At 42.6% G+C, this 26,873-nt stretch overlaps 1 protein-coding gene across 23 annotated transcripts in view; it reads left to right on the top strand.

Moving 5' to 3' along the window:
• The window catches only part of plecb (plectin b), a 187,079-nt gene that overhangs the window by 93,610 nt on the left and 66,596 nt on the right, over nucleotides 1-26,873 (top strand). Inside the window, exon 1 of one of the 23 annotated variants that reach the window (XM_045704629.2) lies at nucleotides 1,638-1,704. The exons of 21 other annotated variants lie outside the window; for them this stretch is intronic. In XM_045704629.2, the coding sequence (XP_045560585.2) occupies nucleotides 1,689-1,704 (16 nt within the window). In that variant the 5' untranslated portion in view covers nucleotides 1,638-1,688. Of the gene's footprint in view, nucleotides 1-1,637; nucleotides 1,705-26,873 lie in introns of those variants that run through there. One more of the 23 variants, XM_045704634.2, reaches the window with a different exon arrangement.

Raw genomic sequence — 26,873 nt, 5'->3', positions numbered from 1 at the left:
CAATGTTGTGCATTTCTTGCACATTGTTCTTGTATTTGTTATGTCCAGTCTTTCTGTTGAAAAAAATACTTTATAAAAAATATCCTGTATAAAAAAATTTCATTACAAAAGGTTTAAGGGAGATAGCAAAGATAGCACTATTTCTCAGTTCTTCAATGTTCAAAGCCTTTTTAGGGACTTTTTTTTGTTGCCTTTTTAGGCACTAACTCCTCATCACTCCAGAAATGTGAGTGATGTGTGTATGGATACCACAAGGGTGAACTATCTATCTGTTGACATATAGAAATGCAAACAGGAAGTCATGTCTTTGGACTACTCTGAGCCTCCAAGGGGTGTCGTAGTACAGCTCTATTTCAGAAATGACTGCACCTCTTTATTGGTTAATTTGGTGGAAATATTCCATGTCAATATTACTAGGAACTGTGTTTGGGCTATCGATAATCCTATAAGAACATCAGTTCCTAGCAGACAAAATATTGAAATCTTCGATCTCTGTAACTGATTTTCAGTTTCACAGAGCTCCAAATGGCCTAGTTAACATTGAACACATAATAGTGGTTTTAGAAAGGCCTATTTCATCCTCAAACACAGGGGACCAAAGAAAAGCTGTCTCAGAAAGTAGGTATGGTATTGTTGCGAATGGAACATACATTGTCAGTACTGTAATTCACAATGCCACAAGCACACTTAGATACATAGCCACCAATTTAAAAAACAAAATGCTATATCTAGCTAATGTTATACATTGCAAAAGCAACAAAGCAACATCATTAGTTCGAGAGGCTTGGAGATTAGGTCATGCCAATCTATCTCTCACTAAACAGGAGTGTCTTCACTGGCATTTAGACCGTTAAGTTTGACATTCCAAAGAAGTGACAAAGAAGACCACCAAGCCAGCCTGAGCCAGATTAGTTCCAGTTCTGGATATGAGAAATCAGGTTTATGTTAGAGTACATTGTAATTGACACGGTGCTTAATTGAGAACCACTTGTCCTGCTTCACCTGTTGATTTTTCACTTGTGTCTTCATGTCACATAGATGATAGGCTTTTGGCAGAAAGCTTAACTGACCGTAGTGGTATTAGATGATGGCAATATAGTAGGCTATTTGATGACAGTATTAGCTGATGGACTTACTTCATGTATGTAGGTACAGTATGTGCTCAGGCAAACTGTATACGTCATCAGATTCCTCTTAAATGGGTCGGGTCTCTTTCCTGGCCTGGCTGAAACCTGTGACATAATCTCACTGAATAAAGATCTCATCTGAGAAGGGAGGTAGCCTGGCGTAGTAGCAGCAAAAAATGGCCGCCAGGGTGGTTCCATCAGCTTCTAAACTGTGATGGTGTGATCATCTGTCCCTGTCTGGTATTTATAGCCCCACAGTAAGCTTCAATACCGCCCCTTGCCTCCCACTCCCCTCCCCTCCTTCCCCCTCCATGTCCCTGCCCCCCCCCCCCCCCCCCCAGCCCTGTCGGTTCCCCTCGCTCCCCTTCTAATTGTGAGGCCACTAGAGAGCAGGCTGACAAATCCTAGCAGCAGGCACGGGGCTGTCAAAATTAAGAAGGTGGAGAAACGGGGCAGCGGAGAGCAAACAAACAGGAGTCCTCCTCTTTCCCCTCATTTCCCTGATTCGGCTCTCTCTGTTCCTCCTACTTCCTCTTCCTCTCTCTTTTCCTGACAACATAGATGAAGATCATACCTGGTAGGTCAACCGACTGGGGTGACTGTTGTTGTGGTCAATGTCCATCTGTCTCTCTGTCGGCTGTCCGTCTGTGTGTTTTTGGCAAACGCGGTGTGTGAAATGTTGTTGTGTTGCTGAGAGGGGGGGTGGAAACGCACATCGGTACTACACACAGACGCACATTCACCACACACACACACGTACACACTCATGGCCGCTTAACCGCAACCTTCAGCTACCGAAGTAGGGATTCTGTTCCATATTTAAACCTGTTGGCACTATGGCAGACTTGAATTGCAAATCATGTCTGATGACTGTTTAAAAAAAAAAGCCACCCGGATGGGACTGTCTAGTCCTCTGAGTTGGACAGACGTGCATCCAGAAAAATAGTGTTGTGACTGGCTAGAAGGATAGTGTTGCTCCATTTGAAACTCCTCTGTGTCTGTTTGGGCTATTTGTGAATACTGAAAAGCTGATTTTAAAAAAAAATATATAAGGCCTACACCTGTTTTCGTGTCTTGCACAAGCCTTGCTCAAGCCACCAGTGTCGCCAGGCCATTTGGGATTGTTGTTGTTGTATGTAAGCAAGTTAACTGGTAGTCTATCTGTTTCTTTCATAGAGATTTAAAAGGCAGGATTATTTGGTGACTCTTTTAAATTGTCTGCGCTTAGTTCACTCTTATTCTCGAAGGACGTTCTTTTGCAAGATAGAGGTGATACTGGTGTGAAGGCGTGATTGATGGGCTGGTATGGTAAACATGCCGTTGTTAGATGTTGAAATCACAGCGAGACCTTTACCCTGGGATGACTGGCCTTACTTTGATTACCATTCTTCCTTCGGGCTGGGCTTTCTCCTTTTGGGATCGCTCCGTGACAGGACCTTTTTAGATAACACTTCCAGACCAGCCAGTCCCGCTGTAATTGACCTAACAAAGGGATTTGCATCACCTACTTCCTTGCGAAATACTGTAGAACTAAATCCTTGTTCAGTTGAACTACAATGTACTGTATGTGTAGAGGTTGGAAAAGAAGGGGGGTGGGGGACATTCATTGGGGAACATATGGGAGCGATTAGGCAGCAGTGAGAGAGAGAAAAGGGGAACAAAATGAACATTGATACTCTAGGATGGAATGAGTCAGAGAGGGGGTTCAATTCAACGTGCTAAGAACACAATACTCTCAACGTAAACTTCCACCTACTGTTATCGTTTACTTCAATTCTAACCATATTATCAGATTGTTTCAAGAGGGACAATAGGATTTTTTTACATCATTTTACGGTGGTCGTTTTTTCGAACCGTTCCTTCATTTGAAGTCTATCTTGCCTTTTTTGACTGCGCGTGTGTGTCTGTATGTTTCATGAACAGAGTCTAGTTAATTGCCCAGTGTGACTAGACACACTTTAGTTTAGACAGCCCTTTGCAGTGAAAGCAGACACTGTAAACACACAGAGGGTGCCCTGGTTATTACAGAACAGACACATACATTATAGGAACATACGTTCAGAATGTAGAGAGAGGAAGAGAAGAGAAAGAGAGAGAGAGAGAGTTGTAAACAGAGAGAAGCCTAGATGAGCGACAGAAGAAGTGTTGAGGGCGTAGCAGCGAGTGAGAGATAGCTAGGGGTTCACTGTGTTGGCCAGGAAAGGTTGAAACTGTCTGTCTTTATTTTTTAAACCACCCTCCCACCTCTCTTCTCCTCTGACACACCCACATGGCCCCACTCCCCTCCCATTCCATGCCCTGCCACCTGTCTGTCAGTGCTGCCAAAGTTGTCCTGGGCTTATCTCTGTCCTAATGCTGGCTGTGGCGAGCCCCCCAGGATCCATGTTCCCCGCCCTGGTGGTTTTGGGGCACATAGTGACCCTGATCGCAGTCTGGCGCTTGACGAGACTGAGGAGGCAAGGTAAGAGAACTTCAGGAGATAGGGAGAAAAGGGGAAAGGGCTTTTCAATCGTAATCTCCCACTAAGACACACTAACCTTAAGTAAAGGAGAGTCAAAGTCATAGAGTAGCCGGCTGTACCATTCAGTAGGTCTCCTTTTCCCTCTACTTCTCTGTCTCACCAGCCCTCTCTCTTCCTACAGTAACTCGGTCTCTCTCTCGTTCTTGCTTTACTCTCTTCAGCCCTCTTGTGTTGGAAGTTAACCCTCTAAATGCTGGCTACTATCCTAGTCATGTTAGCAGTCGTGGCATGTGGTAAGAGAGGCATGGGGGGGGGGTGTAGCTGATCTGTTAATATCACTGTAGTTGTTATTCTTTGGATCTGAATCCGTGTCCAAGGTTTGAAAGGTCATTACTTATATCACAAATCGATGAATTGCAAATCTATCAAGCCTCTCTGAATAAATAGTAGCTACAGTATATACAATATTATATTATTATCACATTTTCATCTTGGCGTTAGCACAGAACAGACCATTTATCCGTTAGATTCAGATTGAAATTAATATGAGGGTCATAAGTGCCTTCCAGTACTTCCAACATTGATTTGATTTGCTGTGATTGAATTGGCTTACAACATGCTAATTTCAGCCTGCATGCTTACACCAGCTTTGCCTTTACGAAAAGGTTGCATGTAAGGCAGTCCCTTTCATGCTTGACCTCTGTGGTCGGAGGGCATAACCCGTGGCAAGCCATGACGGTTGCGGGGTCTTTCCGTGCTGATACCACGTGAGCACCCGGTACGTGATTGAAGTGACCTTACCGCAGCAGCAGCAAAGGGCTTAGCTCTCATTACACAGTAAGTGCATGGTAACATGGGAAGCCTATCACCTGGTATCGTGGTGCAGGTTTTCCTGTGACCCGTTAGACCCACCAGAGCCATCGTGACAAGTCACAACACTGAGAAAGCTTGAGGCGCTCCGCCTGACCACCCCACCTCCACTCCAGCGAGACTTAGCTACGCTTATTGTTGTAAGGTAGTTTGATGAGGGGCTGTCCGGTGTGAACAATGTGTAAGCTCCCAAACCTGTTTCAGTCATGGATAAGGCTATGCCTGTCGGCGTCGGTGTCGACCTGGTGTGTGTGTGTGTGTATGTGCCCACCTGTGGGAGTTGAAAGTTGCCTTGTATCCTTTTAGGTGGGGTTAAGCACAGTTACCAGGGTCATGGTTTAATGCACCTGTCAGGTTGGAGACAGGGCAGTGATGTCCCCACCCTACGGACAGACAGATAGCGTTACAGAGAGATGTAGAAATCCATAGGTGGGCCAGCCATTCAACAAGGAACACTGATGTCTTCAAGGTGCTAGTCTGAATCAACATCAGATCTGTGATGGGTAATGTCATACGGAGTGACACAGTCTGTAGGTTAAATGCATGAAGGGTTCTGTGTAACTAAATGTTAAATGTTGTTTACATGTCAGGCTGCTAGAATATGAGCCAGTGATTAGCTAGAATAACATCCACTACACCCAAAATGATAATGTTCTGTTAAACCCTTCAGAGTTGGTAAAGGTCTAAGTAGCTGGGGGCTACTCTAAGTGATTGTCACTGAACAGGAAGAGCATCAATGTTGGGCTCCTACAGAGAAAAAAACAATCCACAATAATATCATGACCTGGCATCTAGGTAGAATAACATCCACTATGTCATGTATGTTGTGAACACACACACACACACACACACACACACACACACACACACACACACACACACACACACACACACACACACACACACACACACACACACACACGCATGCATGCATCAAGTTGAACACAGCAGAGAAGCATCATCAACAGTTAAGTAGCTGGGGGAATGCAGCGGGGGGAAGTAAAATGGTGAAGTAGCTGGGGGAATGCAGCGGGAGGAAGTAAAATGGTTAAGTAGCTGGGGGGGATGCAGTGGGACGAAGTAAAAGGGTTAAGGAGCTGGGGGAATGCAGTGGGAGGAAGTAAAAGGGTTAAGGAGCTGGGGGGAATGCAGTGGGACGAAGTAAAAGGGTTAAGTAGCTGGGGGGAATGCAGCGGGAGGAAGAAAAAGGGTTAAGTAGCTGGGGGAATGCAGTGGGAGGAAGTAAAAGGGTTAAGGAGCTGGGGGAATGCAGTGGGAGGAAGTAAAAGGGTTAAGGAGCTGGGGGAATGCAGTGGGAGGAAGTAAAAGGGTTAAGGAGCTGGGGGAATGCAGTGGGAGGAAGTAAAAGGGTTAAGGAGCTGGGGGAATGCAGTGGGAGGAAGTAAAAGGGTTAAGGAGCTGGGGGAATGCAGTGGGAGGAAGTAAATGGGTTAAGTAGCTGGGGGAATACAGCGGGAAGAAGTCTCATCAGAGTCAGTAAAAGGGTTAAGTAGATGGGGGAATGCAGCGGGAAGAAGTCTCATCAGAGTCAGTAAAAGGGTTAAGTAGATGGGGGAATGCAGCGGGAAGAAGTCTCATCAGAGTCAGTAAAAGGGTTAAGTAGATGGGGGAATGCAGCGGGAAGAAGTCTCATCAGAGTCAGTAAAAGGGTTAAGTAGATGGGGGAATGCAGCGGGAAGAAGTCTCATCAGAGTCAGTAAAAGGGTTAAGTAGATGGGGGAATGCAGCGGGAAGAAGTCTCATCAGAGTCAGTAAAAGGGTTAAGTAGATGGGGGAATGCAGCGGGAAGAAGTCTCATCAGAGTCAGTAAAAGGGTTAAGTAGATGGGGGTACTCTTGGTGATTGATGCTCTTCCTGTGCAGTGACAGTGACCAGGTGTTATCAAGGGTATCTGGTCTCCAACTGTCCTCTGTCACTGGAAGCCGCCTGCATGATGACAGTTCTGTCCCCCAACCCCACTCAATGCCTCCTTAGGTGGATTCCATCCTTAATATACAGAGGGATGATGAGAGTAGTGAGGATCACATACCTTTACCCACGGTATATTGGCTATATATCACAAACCAAAGAGGAGGATTATTGCTATTAAACTGGTTACCAACGTAAAACTAAGCATTTTGTTATACCTGTGGTATACTGTCTGATATACCATAGCTTTCAGCCAATCAGAATTCATGGCTCAAACCACCCGGTTTATAATAGCGGGTATATTATACAGTGGCCAATTCCCCTGCTTCTGTATTGGAGCGGTAGTTTGGCTCTGTTGTACTGGGTCACATTCATTTGGCACCAAACGGACTGAAACAGGTAATGAATACGATCCCACTGGAACGGGAAGAGGCTATCATTTGCTGACCTGACCTAGTTCAAGTTTAATTTTAAAGTTCAAGTTTAAAGTACAGTGAAATGCCCAACCTGCAAGCTCCACCTAACAGTGCAGCAATCAACATAAAAACATCACAACAAATAATAAATAATCTGAACAAATATATATATACTGTATAGTGTATAGTAAAGAAAACATGAGAAATAAGAGAGGAAGCTATATACAGGGTCAGTGTCATTGTAAGCGGGCGTGGCTAAGTAAAACCATTAAAACTCTCTTTCGCGTACAAGGTGCATCACCTTTCGTTCTCTCTCTGAACTTTAACCTTTCCATTTGTGCTTGTTTACCATCGCCCCAGGCAACCATACCTAGCAAATTGTTCCTTAGGGGGTCATGCAAATATTTACAACTCATCCAGAACGCCGCAGCCCGTCTGGTGTTCAACCTTCCCAAATTCTCTCACGTCACCCCGCTCCTCCGCTCTCTCCACTGGCTTCCAGTTGAAGCTCGCATCCGCTACAAGACCATGGTGATTGCCTACAGAGCTGTGAAGGGAACGGCACCTCCATACCTTCAGGCTCTGATCAGGCCCTACACCCAAACAAGGGCACTGCGTTCATCCACCTCTGGACTGCTGGCCCCCCTACCTCTGAGGAAGCACAGTTCCCGCTCAGCCCAGTCAAAACTGTTCGCTGCTCTGGCACCCCAATGGTGGAACAAGCTCCCTCACGACGCCAGGACAGCGGAGTCAATCACCACCTTCCGGAGACACCTGAAACCCCACCTCTTTAAGGAATACCTAGGATAGGATAAAGTAATCCTTCTAACCCCCCCCTTAAAAGATTTAGATGCACTATTGTAAAGTGGTTGTTCCACTGGATATCATAAGGTGAATGCACCAATTTGTAAGTCGCTCTGGATAAGAGCGTCTCCTAAATGACTTAAATGTAATGTAAATGTAAATTTAAACTGTTGTTCATGGAAGTTCTACCTTATTTTTGAAGGATTTTTCTTTCTTTCTACACCTATTATGCATAGTGTGTATCTAGTAGGTGTGTGATATTCGGAGGATGGTTAGTTTTGAGAGGGTGTTTCCCAGACGGTTGATGGAACGTTTGAAGTGTTTTGCATAATTGGCACACACTGGCTTCATCTGTCTAGTTCTCAGGCAGAACATGTTTTACAGGTGGTTCACAGTTTAATCCAGGCTTATGGCAATCCTTTCTCATGGAGATAGATATAGAGATTGGAAATACAACAAAGATAATCAAATGGTTATTGGTCACAAACATGTGTTTAGCAGATGTTATTGTGGCTGTAGCGAAATGCTTGTGTCTCTAGCTCCAACAGTGCAGTAATATCTAACAATTTCACAACAATAGACACAATACACACAAATCTAAAGTAAAGGAATGGAATTAAGAACATATACATTTTGGGACGAGCAACGTCAGAGTGGCATAGACTAAGATACAGTAGAATATAATACAGTATATACATATGAGATGAGTAATGCAAAATATGTCAACATTATTAAAGTGACTAGTGTTCCATTATTAAAGTGGCCAGTTATTTCAAGTCTATGTATATAGGGCAGCAGCCTCTAATGTGCTAGTGATGGCTATTCAACAGTCTGATGACCTTGAGATAGAAGCTGTTTTTCAGTCTCTCGGTCCCAGCTTTGATGCACCTGTACTGACCTCGCCTTCTGGATGATAGCAGGGTGAACAGGCAGTGGCTCGGGTGGTTGTTGTCCTTGATAATTATTTTGGCCTTCCTGTGACATCGGGTGCTGTAGGTGTCCTGGAGAGCAGGTAGTTTGCCCCTGTGGATGCGTTGGGCACCCTCTGGAGAGCCCTGCGGTTGTGGGTGGTGAAGTTGCCGTACCAGGCGGTGATACAGCACGACAGGATGCCTTCAATTGTGCGTCTGTAAGAGTTTGAGGGTTTTAGGTGCCAAGCCAACTTTCTTCATCCTCCTGAGTTTGAAGAGGCGCTGTTCTTCACCACACTGTCTGTGTGGGTGGACCATTTCAGTTTGTCAGTGATGTGTATGCCGAGGAACTTGAAGCTTTCCACCTTCTCCACTGCTGTCTCGTCGATGTGGATACGGGGTGCGTGGCCACGCAGTCATGGGTGAACAGGGAGTACAGGAGGGGGCTGAGCACGCACCCTTGTGGGGCCCCAGTGTTGAGGATCAGCGAAGTGGAGGTGTTGTTTCCTACCTTCACCACCTGGGGGTGGCCCGTCAGGATGTCCAGGACCCAGTTGCACAGGGCGGGGTTCAGACCCAGGGCCTCAAGCTTAATGATGAGCTAGGAGGCTACTATGCTGTTGAATGCTGAGCTATAGTCAATGAACAGCATTCTTACAAATGTATTCCTTTTGTCCAGATGTGCTAGGGCAGTGTGCAGTGCGATGGCGATTGCGTCGTATGTGGATCTATTGGGGCGGTAGGCAAATTGAAGAGGGTCTAGGGTGTCAGGTAAGGTAAGGTAGAGGTGATATGATCCTTGACTAGATTCTCAAAGCCCTTCATGATGACAGAAGTTGAGTGCTACGGGGTGATAGTCATTTAGTTCAGTTACCTTTGCTTTCTTGGGTACAGGAACAATGGTGGACATCTTGAAGCAATTGGGGACAGCAGACTGGGATAGGGAGAGCTTGAATATGTCCGTAAACACTCCAGCCAGCTGGTCTGCGCATGCTCTGAGCTGGCAGCCTTGCGAGGGTTAACACGCTTAAATGTCTTACTCACCTCGCCCACGGAGGAGAGCCCACAGTCCTTAGTAGCGGGCCGTGTCGGTGGCACTGTGTTATCCTCAAAGCGGACGATGAAGGTATTAAGCTTGTTCGGAAGCAAGATGTCAGTGTCTCCGACGTGTCTGGTTTTCCCTTTGTAGTCCATGATTGTCTGTAGACTCTGCCACATACGTCTCGTGTCTGAGCCATTGAATTGCAACTCCACTTTGTCTCTCTACTAACATTTTGCCTGTTTAATTGCCTTATGGAGGGAATGCCATGGTTAAATGCGATTGTTTGCGCTTTCAGTTTGCGCGAATGCTGCCATCTATCCACGATTTCTGGTTAGGGTAGGTTTTAATACCCACAATGGGTACAACATCTGCTATACACTTCCTGATAAACTCAGTCATCGTCAATGTTATTCTCGTAGGCTACCCGGAACGTATCCCAGTCCGTGTGATCAAAACAATCTTGAAACGTGGATTCCGATTGGTCAGACCAGCGTTGAATAGTCCTTCGCACGGGTACTATCTGTTTGAGTTCCTGCATGTAGGAAAGGAGGAGCAAAATGGAGTCGTGATCAGATTTGCCGAAGGGAGGGCGGGGGAGTGCCTTGTAGTCATCCCGGAAGTTGGAGCAGTGGTTGAGTGTTTTAGTAGCGTGAGTACGGCTGTCAGTATGTTGATAGAACTTCGGCAGCGTTTTCCTCAAATTTGCTTTGTTAACCTGTTAGGGCTAGGGGGCAGTATTGACACGGCTGGATAAAAAACATACCCGATTTAATCTGGTTACCACTCCTACCCAGTAACTAGAATATGCATATACTTATTACATATGGATAGAAAACACCCTACATTTTCTAAAACTGTTTGAATGGTGTCTGTGAGTATAACAGAACTCAAATGGCAGGTCAAAACCTGAGAGATTCCTTTACAGGAAGTGGCCTGTCTGACCATTTCTTGAACTTCTTTTCCATCTCTATCATTTACTAAGGATCTCTGCTCTAACGTGACACTTCCCACGTCGTCCATAGGCGCTCAGAGCCCGGGAAAAAACAGAATGTCGTCATCCCAGCCCCAGGCTGAAACACATTATCGCCTTTCTCAAGTGGCCGATCAAGGGACACTGGGCTTATGCGCGTGACCCGACCGCCCCCGCCTTTGGGATTTTTTCCTCTGTTTGCCGAAAAGGAGATTCCCTGTCGGAATATTATCGCTTTTCTACGAGAAAAATGTCGTAAAAATTGATTTTAAACAGCGGTTGACATGCTTCGAAGTACGGTAATGGAATATTTAGAATTTTATTGTCACGAATTGCGCCATGCGCGCGACACTTCTTTACTATTTCGGATAGTGTCTGGAACGCACGAACAAAACGCCGCTATTCGGATATAACGATGGATTATTTTGGACCAAACCAACATTTGTTATTGAAGTAGCAGTCCTGGGTGTGCATTCTGACGAAGACAACAAAAGGTAATCAAACTTTTATAATAGTAAATATGATTATGGTGAGTGCTAAACTTGCCGGGTGTCTAAATAGCGAGCCCGTGATGCCTGGGCTATGTACTTAGAATATTGCAAAATGTGCTTTCACCAAAAAGCTATTTTAAAATCGGACATATCGAGTGCATAGAGGAGGTCTGTATCTATAATTCGTTATGCTTTTTGTGAACGTTTATCGTGAGTAATTTAGTAAAATGTTAGCGAATTCCCCGGAAGTTTGCGGGGGGTATGCTAGTTCTGAACGTCACATGCTAATGTAAAAAGCTGGTTTTTGATATAAATATGAACTTGATTGAACAAAACATGCATGTATTGTATAACATAATGTCCTAGGGTTGTCATCTGATGAAGATCATCAAAGGTGAGTGCTGCATTTAGCTGTCTTCTGGGTTTTGGTGACATTATATGCTGGCTTGAAAAATGGGTGTCTGATTATTTCTGGCTTGGTACTCTGCTGACATAATCTAATGTTTTGCTTTCGTTGTAAAGCCTTTTTGAAATCGGACAGTGTGGTTAGATTAACGAGAGTCTTGTCTTTAAATAGCTGTAAAATAGTCATATGTTTGAGAAATTGAAGTAATAGGATTTTTAAGGTTTTGAAAATCGCGCCACAGGCTGCCAGTGGCTGTTACGTAGGTGGGACGCAAGCGTCCCACCTAGCCCATAGAGGTTAAAATCTCCAGCTACAATAAATGCGGCCTCAGGATATGTGGTTTCCAGTTTGCATAAAGTCCATTCAAGTTCTTTGAGGGCCGTCGTGGTATCGGCTTGAGGGGGAATATACACGGCTGTGACTATAACCGAATAGAATTCTCTTGGGAGGTAATACGATCGGCATTTGATTATGAGGTTTTCTCGGTCGGGTGAACAATAGGACTTGAGTTCCTGTATGTTATCACAATCACACCATGAGTAGTTCATCTTGAAACATACACCCCCGCCCTTCTTCTTCCCAGAGAGATATTTATTCCTGTCTGAGCAATGAACTGAGAAGCCAACTGGCTGTACTGACTCAGACAGTATATCCCGAGAGAGCCATGTTTCCGTGAAACAGAGTATATACCAATCCCTGATGTCTCTCTGGAAGGAAATCCTCGCCCTGAGCTCGTCAACTTTATTATCCAGAGACTGAACATTAGCGAGTAATATACTCGGAAGCAGTGGGTGGTGTGCGCGCCTCCTGAGTCGGTCTGAAGTCCTCTCTAGTTCTTTCCAGCTGTATGTAATAACACAAAAACAAATTTGGGCTAATAATGTAAGAAATAACACATAAAAAACAAAATACTGAAAAGTTACCTAGGAACTAGAAGCACGGCTGCCCTACCTGACGGCGCCATCTGCCCTATCTGTTACCCTACTTTTACAGTAATTCAAGAGTTGCTACATTTTCATTAGAATGTATCTTTTCTTACAATTGTACACACACACAAATCATTCTCTGTTGTCCAAGGGATGACACAAACACTCATAATTCTGTTATAGGCTGATGCTATAGAAGGACTGGGGTGAGTGGCTTGGCACTGAGTTTCTGGTGTGGAGGAAAGCTCCACAGTGTTTCCTGGAAACAATCACAACTCCCACACCTACTCTGGAGGCTGCTACTGACATTCCGGCCAGGAGGGAGGGATTCAATTTGATTCACTTGTGTGCTTTTTATCATTCCAGGAACCATGAGTGTGTACGAAATAACACATATCCCCCTAACACCAACACTGTGTTGGTGTGGTATGGTATTCATAACAGAAAGTTCCAGAATTTCAAGCTAAACAGTGGACATATGCAACAGGGGGCACATGGGGAGCAGAGTTATACATCAGACGTGTAGTTTGGTTCAGATTGTTGACTTTGGATGCTGTTCAGTGTCCTCTGAGAGAAGGGGAGAGGGCAGAGCAATTGACCCTGCCAAAACACAGAGGAACAACGTACAGACCTCATGTGGACCTCATGAGTGCCAGTCATTGAGGCTGTATTTATGAGTTGCTCTGGGACCATGGAAACACATCCGGTCCTAGGCTAAGAGTTTATTTATACCTCACTGCCCTCATCAGGGGATTTCTCAACAGCACACCCTCGTTAGTATACATAAGCATCATTCTGTTTATCCCGAGAAGTTCTTTCTAAGTGATATTTAATCTAGGAGAAGTATCTCCCATTATCTGTGAAGCCCTAAAACCCTTATCAAAGCTATGGGACTGCCCAATAAAGAATACTGGTTACCCCCAGTAGACAATCTCCTGTTGAAAGCTGAAAGACCTAAACACACAAGACAACTGTTCACTTGCAACAAGGTGCAAGATCCCATACAAGACTATGCAAGCGGTTCATAGGACTCCTATTATATGTTATAAATTAAAGCAGAATTTTCTGACACCTGTTGTAAGTATAAGAAGGAAAAAGGCATGCATGGCCATCTTTTTTGGACTTGCCCATGAATAAAAAATTTCGGGGGAAAATATCAAAACGGAGCTGTGGAGCATGTTAATATGTCCTATAAGAATGGACCGATGGCTTTTTGGACTAGGTGTCGTCGGGAATAGGCCCTCACTTACCTTAGCACAGCTCAATCTTCTTCAGAAATGACTCTTTGTGGCCTGCAAATACATTTTCCTTAACCGGATTAAAGACTAGCCACCAACAATAAATCAGTGTTACTGTGAGATCTTTAAAGTGTGAAAATGAGTGCTATATTTAGGAACAAGGAAGGTGATTTCTATACAATATGGGACCCCTTTTGACTCTCCCTTCCCCCTAATCTTCCCAGATACCTGAAGACGTGTCAATATAAAAATTCTATTAATTTATTGGTCAACTGGACCCTGGTCTCTTTCTTGTATAAAATAAATATCTTGCTGAATAGGCCTCTATACTCTTTTAGGGGTATTTTACACACTACAGCTACACATTTTGCGACAGTTAAATTATTTTATGGTATGTAAGGAAAATACAAAATAGTCATGTTAAAGCAATTAATGAGGAAAATAAAAATTAAGAGCAGAGAACTGAAAGGGAATGTATAATTCTTATTGCTTGTGTATGTTTTTGTTTTGGTGTTTGTTGGTTATGTTTTATGTTACCTTGTTTAATTTTGGAATTAAAATATATGTACAATTTGCTTATGATGTTGACCTGAAACAAGGAAAATTAGATAATAATAAAAAAAATATATATATATATATTTGAAGAGTACTGGTTACATTGAATGTTCATGGCCATTAAAGAGTACAGGTTTGTTGTCCTCAAACAACATAAAAGCTTATACTGGAAAAAACTACAGTATGCAACATTTAATGATACATAAATGGAAGCTTCCATTTACAACATACAGTGCCTTCAGAAAGTATTCAAACCCATGGACTTATTCCACATTTTGTTGTGTTACAGCCTGAATTCAAAATGGATTCATATTTTCTTTTTTCTCTAACCCATCTACACACAACACCCCATAATGACAATTTTTACAGATGTATTTAAAATGAAACACAGAGATATCTAATTTACATAAGTATTCACACCCCTGAGTCAATACATGTTATAATCATATTGGCAGTGATTACAGCTGTCAGTATTTCTGGGTAAGTCTCTAAGAGATTTGCACACCAGGATTGTTTAATATTTTCCCGTTAATTATTTTCAAAATTCTTCAAGCTCTGTCAAATTGGTTGTTAATCATTGCTAGACAACCATTTTCAAGTCTTGCCATAGATTTTCAAGACGATTTAAGCCAGAACTGTAACTCGGCCACCCAGGAACATTCACTGTCTTCTTGTTAAGCAGCTCCAGTGTAGATTTGGCCTTATGTTTTAGGTTGTTGTCCTGCTGAAAGGTGAATTCATCTCCCAGTGTCTGTTGGAAAGCAGACTGAACCAGGTTGTCCTCTAGGTTTTTGCCTGTGCTTAGGGCCATTCCTTTTTTTTATCCTGAAAAACTCCATAATCCTTAATGATGACAAGCATATCCATAGCATGATGCAGCCACCACTATGCTTGAAAATACAGAGAGTGGACTCAGTAATGTGTGGTATTGGATTTGCCACAAAGATAACATTTTGTATTCAGGAAAAAAAGTAAATTGCTTTGCTGCATTTTTTGCATTATTACTTTAGTGCCTTGTGGCAAACAGGATTTATGTTTCTGTACAGAATTCCTTATTTTGTCAATGTTGATCTATCCTCAGTTTTCTCCTATCACAGCCATTAAACTCTGTAATTGTTTTAGTCACCATTGGCCTCATGGTGAAATCCCTGAGCGGTTTACTTCCTTTCCGGAAACTGAGTTAAGAAGGACGTCTGTACCTTTGTAGTGACTGGGTGTATTGATCCACTATCCAAAGTGTTATTAATAACTTCACCATGCTCAGGGATATTCAATGTCTGCATATTATTTATTTTTTACCCATCTACCAATAGGTGCTCTTCTTTGCAAGGCATTGGAAAGCCATACTTTTATCTCTCCTCATGGCACATTCCTAAACCTTCCCAAATCTCTCCGTTTCACTCAATACCCATCAGCAGTAAACGCTAGTGATTTTTCTGTGTATACACGTTGGAATGGGAAAAACAAGTGACTTAAGTGACTTTGAGTATGGTGTGATTGTCAGTGCCAGGCACGCCAGATCCAGTGTCTCAGAAACGGTCGCCCTCCTGGGCTTTTCACGCAATAATGATGCGACAAACGAACAAAAAACATCCTGTCAGTCGTAGTCCGGTGGTCGAAAACAGCTCATTGATTAGAGCGATCGAAGGAGAATGGCAAGAATTGTGCAAGCTAACAGGTGGGTCACAAACAAACAAGTAACAGCGCAGTACAACAGTGGTGTGCAGAATGGCATCACGGAACACACAACTCATCGGTCCTTGTCACGGATGGGCTATTGCAGCAGACGACCACACCGGGTTCCACTCCTGTCAGCTAAAAACAAGAAGAAGCGGCTCCAGTGGGCACGCGATCACCAACACTGGACAATTGAGGAGTGGAAAAACATCACTTGGAACATGACAGTGAGTTCAGTTTACTTGAGTGTCCTGGTCAGTCCCCTGACCTCAACCCAATAGAACATCTTTGGGATGAGATGGAATGGGCTGTTGGCAGCACGAATGTACCGCCATCCAATCTGCAGCAACTGCGTGACGCCATCGCGTCAGCATGGATCAACATCCCTGTGGAACGTTTTCCGGTACCTCATAGAATACCCCATCGAATTCAAGCTGTTCTGGAAGCAAAGGGGGTGCTACCCGGTACTAGATGGGTGTACCTAATGAACTAATGAACCACTATGTGGCTACGCTCATTGATAGACATGTGAGGGTTGGAGATCCCCCTGTGGGTAGCATCTGGCAGTGATCGTCTGAGCTCTGACACTTATTCCAGAAAGTTCTCTCCATTCAGTTCATTTTTATGGGGAAATTAATGTTGGCTTTTTATTGTATGTAGTTCAATGAGTGTGGGATTAAATGGGATTTGTATTTAAATTGACCTATTCTAACAGCAATTCACTTCACCTCTTAGGTTACCATCATCATGACTGCCTATGATGTTCAAAGCCCCCTCTTTGTAAAGCCTGATGCAAATCAAATACAAATTAGTCTTCTCTCTTGACAATGTGATATCCGCGTCTTTCTCATCCTTAACTTGGCTGATCTGGTTGAGAAGAAAGACCTGATGATTCCCGATTGTACAGTACATTCACTCTTAAACACCCGCTTAAACCCTTTCGACATGCACGCACACACACACCTCTTCATCTGTGTGAATAATAAAGCCATAGCCTTTTTAACGGTTTACTTGCTAAATGGATGTAACAATGTTATCAATTGTTGTCTGTTGTGGCTGGTTATTCATGACACAATGGTGATGCTTTAGTATTACCATTTACATTTTAGTCATTAAGCAGACACTCTTATTTTCACCTAGTCGGCTCTGGGATTCAAACCAGCAACCTTTTGGTTACTGGCCCAACACTCTTAACCGCTAGCCTACCTGCCGCCCAGAATATCTCTCTTTAGTTTTTTGTTTGTAGTGCGGGAAATGAATTGGTTAGAAGGATCATAGAATTAGGAATTAGAATTCGATTTGGATATGTGACCGACCACCTCGATTCGGTCTTATGATGCAACATTTGAAATTGTGTTTTTTAAAGTAGGGACTCAGAGCTACAAAATGGTATATAATGTACTGCAGTTGGGGAACAATGGGAAAGTAATTCTACTTTAAAAGTTGATACACTTGGCCCTTGAATGTTTTGGTACTACTACTGGAGAGCTCTTCTTTGTCTACACCTATTCAGCATAGTGCACACCCTTTTAAGCCTTAGCCCTACCCATATATTTAAGGATTCACATGTGAGGCCATGTGCTAAACAGAGTGAGTAAGGTTAAACAACCAAATATTCCAAGACTAAAAGTGGTGAAAGTATAGTAGACTACAATAAGGAAAAACTCCAGGTAAAAATACACTTTATCTAGTCCTTGGCCTATATCCTAATCTGACTTTGGTGCAGGTCATGTTGTTCGTCTCTGGTAAACACACACTCTATCAAATAAAATGTATGTTTATTTGTCACATGCACAGGATATAGAAGGTGAAAACTGTACAGTGAAATGGTTACTTGCATATTTGCATAGCAGCAATATCCAAAATAGTGTCCGGATAAAAATATTTTATAAATATTTCTAATTATTAGATGATACTTACCCAGACACACTTCTCTAAATGAATGGGTCCTGTGAAAGGAAATACTATAACCACCTCCCAGCCACATCTAGCTGTGGATGGGTCACTATTGTCTAGACATGTTCACATGTTCATGAAATACAATAGATGGCCTTAATCACCTCCAGACACACCTGGCTAACTTGATGAGTCATGTAATTTTCTGGCGAAGTGAAGTATTTTGTTTAGACATGTAGCTAGCCAGCTAAACAATGAAACATAATCCTAACCCATACGACTAGCAATGCAAACAGATTGTCATAGCTAGCCACCATGCATGAAATGCTGTAGTATGAATCTGCAGGTAGCTAAAACTAACCAACTAGGTTCAATATGAGCTAGCTAGCTAACATTAGGCTACAACTAAATCAAATAAAATAAAATGTTATTTGTCACATGCGCCGAATAAAACAGGTGTAGACCTTACAGTGAAATGCTTACCTACAATCCCTTAACCAACAATGCAGTTTAAAGAAAAATAAGTGTTTAAGTATTTACTCAAATAAACTGAAGTAAAAAATAACCAAAATAAAAAAGTTAAAAAGAAGAAAATAGAAAATAACTAATATTTAAAGAGCAACAATAAAATAAGGGTAGCGAGGCTATATACAGGGGGTACCGGTAACTAGCAATGCAAATAGCTTTCTGAGATGCTAATAATATTACTACACAGATCATACACTTGACGTTAGCTAGCGATCCAGCAAGCTATTGTTCGCTAGCTAGATAACAGTACGCTTTAACTTACAATGAAAACGACTTTCTGCCAAAATTAGAAACTTGTAATATCTGAAAATGTAGCTAGACTCTTACGATGTATACATAGATGAAGGCTTCACGGCAGACTGGAAACCCTTTTAACTCTGTTTTGTTTGGACAGCTTGTTTGACCCACATTGTGTCAAGTCACTCCGGTTCACACTGACCATGTTCAGAAAGTAGTCCATCACAACTTTTCCCACTGATCTTTGTCGTTAGCGCCTGCAAAATTTTGGCAGCAATGTTGTTGAGAGCAGTAGCAACACTTTTGCAGTTCTCCGTGGCTAACGTTATATCTTTCAAAACAGCCGCAGTAGAAAGGATTATCTACACATACTGAGCAGCTCATGTTATAGACAAAAGCATGCTACATCTCTCGGCATGTCCATCTCATCCATCATCTCAGCTTTTTCCGTGGAAATTTTAACAATTGTATTCCTATTTACAGATGGCATACAAGTTTGTTAGAAGGCATTTCTGCCAAAAGACGCATTTTGATTAAAAAAAAAAAGTGTTTATGTGCAAATGCCTCTCCTGTGAAGTAGCAACATATGCCTAGCTTCCTGAAACGGGTCACATAATATTGCTTAAAGGTTAGAAGTTAGAATCCTAGGTCCAGTTTCCCGGACCCAGATTAAGCCTATCCATGTGCCAAAAATCACTTTCAATTAAGACTCTCCGTTGACCATATGCTTTTTAGTATGGGTGTGGGAAACCAGTCCTTAGTGCCTGAAGACAAGTGCAGTTGTATGTTTGTGGAGCAGAGGTCAGTCATCTGTAAGAGAAGTCTCATATTCAGGCCATCTGCCCACTCTTTAATCTGACCTAGGATCAGGTCAGTTGTGACCTGTCGTAAATTAGCCCCCCGCCTCCTTTCCTTTGACTGACGATGGTGGTGTTGGTGTCGCTCAACCCATGTAGACAGTCATTCATTGTTTAATTACAGTCCTGTTAGAAAGGGAGAAAGTAGTCTGCTTTTTCCCCTTTTACTTTCATAATGAGAATTCAGTACTGTGAGTTCCAAGGTGGAATGCAGTACCGAGGGAGCCTCATAGGTAAACTGATGACAGCTTTTATCATTATAATTTCACATTATAAGACCTGTATCACCCCAGGCCACTGTTAAAACTGCCAAAGAGCCCAGATAACACACTTCATAAACCACAACACTAAGGAAGGTTCTCAAAGGCATGTGTACACACACAAAGTGAAATAATTAAACTATGTATTTCACACGTTATATTTCCCACCGAATGTCAAATTAACTGATCAAATATTTGCTTTCATTCTCACACATAAATATTGCAATTGTAATTTAACTTTATCCCAAGAATATACAAATTATTTCTAACAAAGTGTAACATTTCATCTTTTTTATATGAATTTTTTAACATTTTACTTCTATATTGAATAGATAGGCCTATATATGTATATATCAATTGATATGGAACAGAGTACAAGTCCATATACCTTTGGGAAATAAAAGGACCCAAATGAGATGGGCAGGGCTGTTGTGAAAGTGAAACTTTCACCCATCCATTAGAAAGCATTTTTTTCTCTCCATCGACTGTCGCACCATGAAAAAGCGAGTGTTTTGCATTCTTGCGTTCCGGAAGGTCGGTGAGCGCATCTTGAGAACTGTTGGAAGTTATAGCGACGCAGGGAAGCCCCGAAGTTCCAACTGGAGCAATTTTGTTCTTTCACCTGGGAATAGTTTATGAACGGGAAGATCACCTGCCCGAGATGAGCTATGCAGAAAGAAGCAGATATTTGTACATCAAAATGTGTTGTGTAGGTGAGTGGCAGAAATATAAATACTGACATGGGGAAGGGTTAAGCAAAGTAGGCGTTCCCCACACTGGTTGTACTCCTACAGTAGTAAATATGATCACATCTTATACAAATGTAGTTACTGGTAATAGTTGAAGTTTCTAATTGAAGTTGAATATATATTATAGGGCCCTGTGTTTTGCGCAATCATTTGACATAGCAAGATTTAATCCAGAAATGAGAATTACACCAAAAATGTTAACAATTGTCTAAGGATGGTGCTGGACCATCAAAATAAAAAGGGTTAAAAACCAGGTATGTAACATGATAGAGCAAAACACAGGGCCCTACAACATTATGTATTATTTTCACTTGATAGTTTCCATTTACAAGTGAAAATGTTGATACCTCAAGTGTGTTGTTAATTAGGCTACTCTTCCTTTCAATGAATGACCATTTAAATCTTGGGCAACTGAATGGATTCAGAATGTATGGTATAGTTCTCAAATAAATACATTATGCATATTAGTAGCATGTGAGATTTTGTGAATGGGGGAGAAAGCGTACGAGACTTGATTAGCTGTCTCTTTTAAGTGTTACAGTTAAACTGGTCCTGGATTCCAGTTATATAATGGCGGATGTTTTGCTGATTGCCTCCAGCTGTCTCATGTCCAACTCACTTCCATATGTGTTTAAAGTAGAACACTGAAGGAGCTCTTACTCCCCAGCTCTCACTCAATTCACAAATGACTACCATCATGGGCTTTGGCAAGCCTTTCCAATGGGGTGGGTCTTCTTGACTCAGAATCCCACACGGATATACACATGAATTAGGCGACCAGCTATTTGTTCTCTATGCATGGGAACTGCCTACGGGTCGAACTGTTAACAGTTTAGTCTATAGTAATTAATAACTACTCCAGTATATAAGATTACAAATAATAATGCACTTGTTATTCCTCTGTAATACAGTTCACAGGTTGTTATTGCACTCTGGGTGTGACATGGCTGCTGGGTAATATGCAGATTGAGTGACTGAGGGATAGTGCTCTGTGGATGACTCACCCTGACTGGATTAAGCAATGTCCCGACAGTTAGGATCAAGGGTGTCATTCCGCTATTATAACTATTACTGTTTTAGAGACACTGATGACGAGTAGTGTCTTAAACACTTTCAGTTCCATGTAACTATCTATAGCCCAGTTTTAGAGTATTCAGTGGGTATGGAGTCTAGCTGTGTATCCCCTTCCATAAATGCACTCTGAGAGGGTCTGAATAGCACCATCATTATATTTGCTGTTTCATACATTTCTTTTGTGTGATTTGAAATGTCTACTGTATGCAGGATTGGCAAGTTCTCATTACTCAGTTTTTTTATCGTAAATTTTTCATAATAACTAGATCCAGGTGTTTTTCTTCTCACCATGTAACTTGACTATAACTTACTGATATGGAGCCCAGAGTTTATCCTGGTTAGATCATGGCAACAGAAAAAAAAGTATAGCAACGTAATAACAAGGCCAGGAAAAGTCACTCTTTCCTCATTGTGCTTTGTTGCCATCTAGTGTTCACTCCGTGAACTTTCTATTCTTTTCTCCCTCCAGAGGAGAACCACTGTTTTCCTTTCTCTCTGAAGTTAGTCAATCATGGAAGACACAGCTTCCTGTCTAAAAATATAGCCATGAGTAATATAAGTAAAATAACCCAGCCACAGGCGCAAAAAGCTACCGTATGTTTGGAGATGTTGCCACAGCAACCCCTCTCAGGTTCCCCTTTTTCCACATTCAAATGTACCGTCGGTCAGATAGTTCTCGATTCAGCCCTCCGCTTATGTTCATCAAATATGGAAACCAGTAATAATGATTTTTGAAGGGATAGGGAATGAAGTGAGAGTGATGTTTTGACAGGTATTCTCAGCAGCAATATGTAATTTCCATTTTTGCATACTTTAAATAAGGTGTCTGTTGCCCTCAGTCGAAAGTATTGTTTGTAATGAGTGCATCGGCTGGTGTAGTATGATACCATCTCCAATAGAGGGAGACTGGGTGTTGTATTGTACAGGTACCGTACCTACACCTTGATTAAACAGACTCGGTTTTCTCTTTGTGTAAGTTTACTCAAGGAAAGTCCATGAGAGTGAGCGTTAATTCACAGATGTGGGGCTTTCCACCATGGCTCCAGGAGCGGTAGACTAATTAGCCATTTTTAACCTCAGCTGTCAGGGCTAATCCATTCCGTGTTGAGTCGGAGTTAAATTGGGCTTACAGCTTCATCTTTTGATCTAATTCTGACTATTACATTTTACATTTTAGTCATTTAGCAGACGCTCTTATCCAGAGCGACTTACAGTAGTGAATGCATACATTTCATCCTTTTTTTTTTTTTTCGTACTGGAAAAATCCCTGCTACAGGGATTTAGATCTGTGAAGATAATGTCGGACAGCGAGTGAGTCATTCCATAGCTGCGGCGGCAATCCCCTCATGTCCTGTTATACAGACAGAAAAAGTTCAACAAAGACTGAACAATATGTCTGTTGATCTTTATGAATATTTCAAAGGTACACTGTGCTGTAGTTCCTTTGATTTCTATTTCTTTGTGAGACACAGCTGACCCAAACTGGCTGTGCTCACACACACACACACACACACGCACACACACAGTCAGGAACAAGGTGTATCCCACTTGTTCCTCTTGGTTTTATTTTATTAACATTCCGAGTACACGCTCCCACTTGCATTGGGCTGGAGTGACAGGACAGTGGGAGGGAGAGAGTCAGTATCCTAGGTATCCTTAGGGAGGTGGTTGTTCCTCTAAGGGAGGGGTGAGGCTGTTCCCTTCTCTGGAATGAGGGGCGTTAACACTACCCTCCTCTTCCTCCCCTCTTCTCACCTTTTCTCTCTCCATGAGCTCAAGACTTTCTAAATCATGATGGCGGATTTCTGTTCTGTTTAATCTCTGTTTTCCTAATGCTCCCTGTGACTACAAGACCGATTTGTCTCAGTCAACGATGCTTGACCTGATGATTTTTACAGATGAACTTGACATGAGCCATATACTGTACAAATGCTCATAAGTAGAGCATAGTGGCTTTGACATTCCAACTTTGAAGAGTCAGGCAATAGCATTGCATTTATGTGACCGTTTACAGTTGTGAACGAGTTCAAACAGAAAGGGTGTGGCCGGAATAGTGTTGTGATTATCTTCTGTTAACTTTGGATGGTTCTCCATTCCTCTCCCCTTGAACTCTGGGTTAGAATGTCTGCAGGGGACACTTTTCTATCGCTGCAGGAGTAGGCCTAACTCTCCGGAGGTTTTGCAATGGAAAATGGAAACAAACCTTTCTTATTGGATAAGTTTTGAAGGTCACTCCATGTTTCAGTCCGTTTTGTGCCTCATGAACACGACCCTGGTTGATTATGACTGTGATGCTTATCTCTGCTGAGTTGAGTGAGTAGGGTTGAGTACCATGAGAAGCTATTTGAAATGGAACCTAGTTGTTTTCTATTTGAAATGGAAAACAACTACTGTACCACTGTTGATTTTGGATAAAAATCACTATTTCCGTCAACCCAATTTGATAGATCTTTCAGAAAGAAGGACGTAGTATTATGGGAACTGTTCAGAGGATTCACAGTGATATAGACAGTGTTTGGCGTTTTCATCTGGGACTTTCTACAGATGCATAGGCTTGCGGGCATATTCTTTCTATTTAGTATGGAGATGAATACACAACTGATAGTGTAGGATGCTGACTCATTTTGACATCGGACAAACATCTGACAAAGTTTGGCTTTGTAGAGTCTCTAAGTTCTTTGAATATACACGAACCTTGAAATGAAACATTGGGCATACAAATTAGAGGAGTGGATCCAGGGGGTTTCCCCCTCTTCCCTCTTCCCTCCACCAGAATGATCCATCCACATATAACCTAACGTAGTAGGCGTTAAAGAAACACCTCAGCGGAGTTTCCACTTCTGGCTTGGTTGAAGTAGCTTTATCCCTGAAAACTGGACGCATCCGGTTGTTGGGAACTCCGCTGAGGGTGTCCACATATGAAGCCCAGTCAGTGTGGGAACACATGAGGAGAACCCCCAAGACACTCTACTTTAATCTGTCCCGTTCTAGCAATGAGAGAACATCAAGCATGTCATTTAGAGAGAGAGAGAAAAATCTCTTCATGTTTTCAACAGTCTTCCTGTTTTTTAAAGGCCAAGCGTTCCATCTGGTTTAGATGATGGCAAATGAGGGAGCAGGTTTATAAGCATGTGTAGACCTTAATGATACATCCTTTCTTTGGAGCGTCGTTGGCGAAAACAGTTTCATGAGTAAGATTTTCCACGGTATCTCTCACGTTGGCTGCTCTTTTCAGTTTGGGCCTTCCTGTGACATTCCACATTTCCCGTTGTTATGCCCCCCTGGGCTTTGTGTTGTTATGTGTGAAGTACCTAACACCCTGGTGTTGGTACAGTGCCTTCGGGAAATATTCAGACCCCTTGACCTTTTCTGCTTTTTGTTACGTTAACCTTATTCTAAAATGGATTAAAATCAAAAAATCCTCAGCAATCTATACACAATAACCCATCATGTTAAAGCAAAAACAGGTTTTAAGAAATCTTTGCAATTTATTAAAGATACAAAACATATCTTATTTACATACTGTAAGTATTCAGACCCTTTGCTATGAGACTCGAAATTGAGCTCAGGTGCATCCTGTTTCCATTGGTCATCCTTGAGATGTTTCTACAACTTGATTGGAGTCCACCTATGGTAAATTCAATTGGTTGTACATGATTTGAAAAGGTGCACATCTGTCTATATAAGGTCCCACAATTGACAGTGCATGTCGAAGCAAAAACCAAGCCATGAGGTTGAAGGAATTGTCCGTAAAGCTCCGAGATAAGATTGTGTCGGGGCACAGATCTGCGGAAGGGTAAACATTTCTGCAGCATTGAAGGTCCCCAAGAACACAGTGGTTTCCATCCTTCTTAAATGGAAGAAGTTTGGAAACACCAAGACTCTTCCCAGAGCTGGCCGCCCGGCTAAACTGAGCAATCGGGGGAGAAGGGCTTTGGTCAGGGAGGTGACCAAGAACCCTATGGTCACTCTGACAGAGCTCTAGAGTTCCTCTGTTGGGATGGGAGAACCTTCCAGAAGGACAACCATCTCTGCAGCACTCCACCAATCAGCTCTTTATGGTAGAGTGGCCAGACAGAAGCCACTCCTCAGTAAAAGGCACATGACAGCCCGTTTGGAGTTTGCCAAAAGGCACCTAAAGACTCTCAGACCATGAGAATCAAGATTCTTTGGTCTGATGAAACCAAGATTGAACTCTTTGGCCTGAATGCCAAGCATCATGTCTGGAGGAAACCTGGCACTATCCCTACAGTGAAGCATGGTGGTGGCAGCATCATGCTGTGGGATGTTTTTCAGGGACTGGGAGACTAGTCAGGATCGAGGCAAAGATGAATGGAGCAAAGTACAGAGAGATCCTTGATGAAAATCTGCTCCAGAGTGCTCAGGACCTCAGACTAGGGCGTAGGTTCACCTTAAAACAGGACAATAACCCTAAGCATACAGCCAAGACAACACAGGAGTGGCTTCAGGACAAGTGTCTGAATGTCCTTGAATGGCCCAGCCAGAGCTCGAACTTGAACCTGATCTAAAATTTCTGGAGAGACCTGAAAATAGCTGTGCAGCAACGCTCCCCATCCAACCTGACAGAACGTGAGAGGATCTGCAGAGAAGAATGGGAGAAACTCCCCAAATACAACTGTGCCAAGCTTGTAGCGTCATACCCAAGAAGACTTGAGGCTGTAATCGCTGCCAAAGGTGCTTCAACAAAGTACTGAGTAAAGGGTCTGAATACTTTTGTAAATGTGATATTTCAGTTTTTTTTTTTTATAAATTAGCAAACATTTCTAAAAACCTGTTTTTGCTTTGTCATTATGGGGTATTGTATGTAGGTTGATGAGGGGAAAAAACAGTTTCATCAATTTTAGAGTAAGGCTGTAACGTAACAAAATGTGGAAAAAGTCAAGGGGTCTGAATACGAATTCATGGAGGAGGGTGAAGTTGCCCCTTGACACTGGTCTTAAGTCAGTTTTGCATTTCCCCCATGAATGGTTAGGGTTCAGAATGGGGGAGGGGAAGCTGATCCTAGATCTGTACCTAGGGGAAACGTCACACCGCTGAAGAGAAGTGCCTAACATTGGTGTTCACACCTGTGAGGGGAAAGCCCTTTGCCACCGCACGGCAGTGTTGACCTTCAGGTATAAAATACTGTACGGTCCAGTATGTCAAGCTATTTACGATCCAGTGACAAGCTATCAAGTTCTATACAATAAGCTACACCCAAGATGTACCTTTGCTCATACAACTTGTTTTTTATGTGATGTGGCAGATGACGTGATTGTGATTTGTATGGCTAGATTTGTCACATATCAGCTTCTTGCAGGCCTACCAATCCTCTCTGTGCGGGGGTAAGGGTGTGTGTTTGTTTGGTGTGGTGGGTTAGGATATTTAGGTTAGGACTTTGGCCCAGTGCACCAGCCAGCAGAGAGGAGATCGCAGACACATTCCAACA

Source organism: Salmo salar, chromosome 02 (assembly GCF_965601325.2).
Source record: "Salmo salar chromosome 02, fSalSal1, whole genome shotgun sequence".
Taxonomy (NCBI): Eukaryota; Metazoa; Chordata; class Actinopteri; order Salmoniformes; family Salmonidae; genus Salmo; species Salmo salar.
This window is presented reverse-complemented; position numbering and strand designations above follow the sequence as displayed.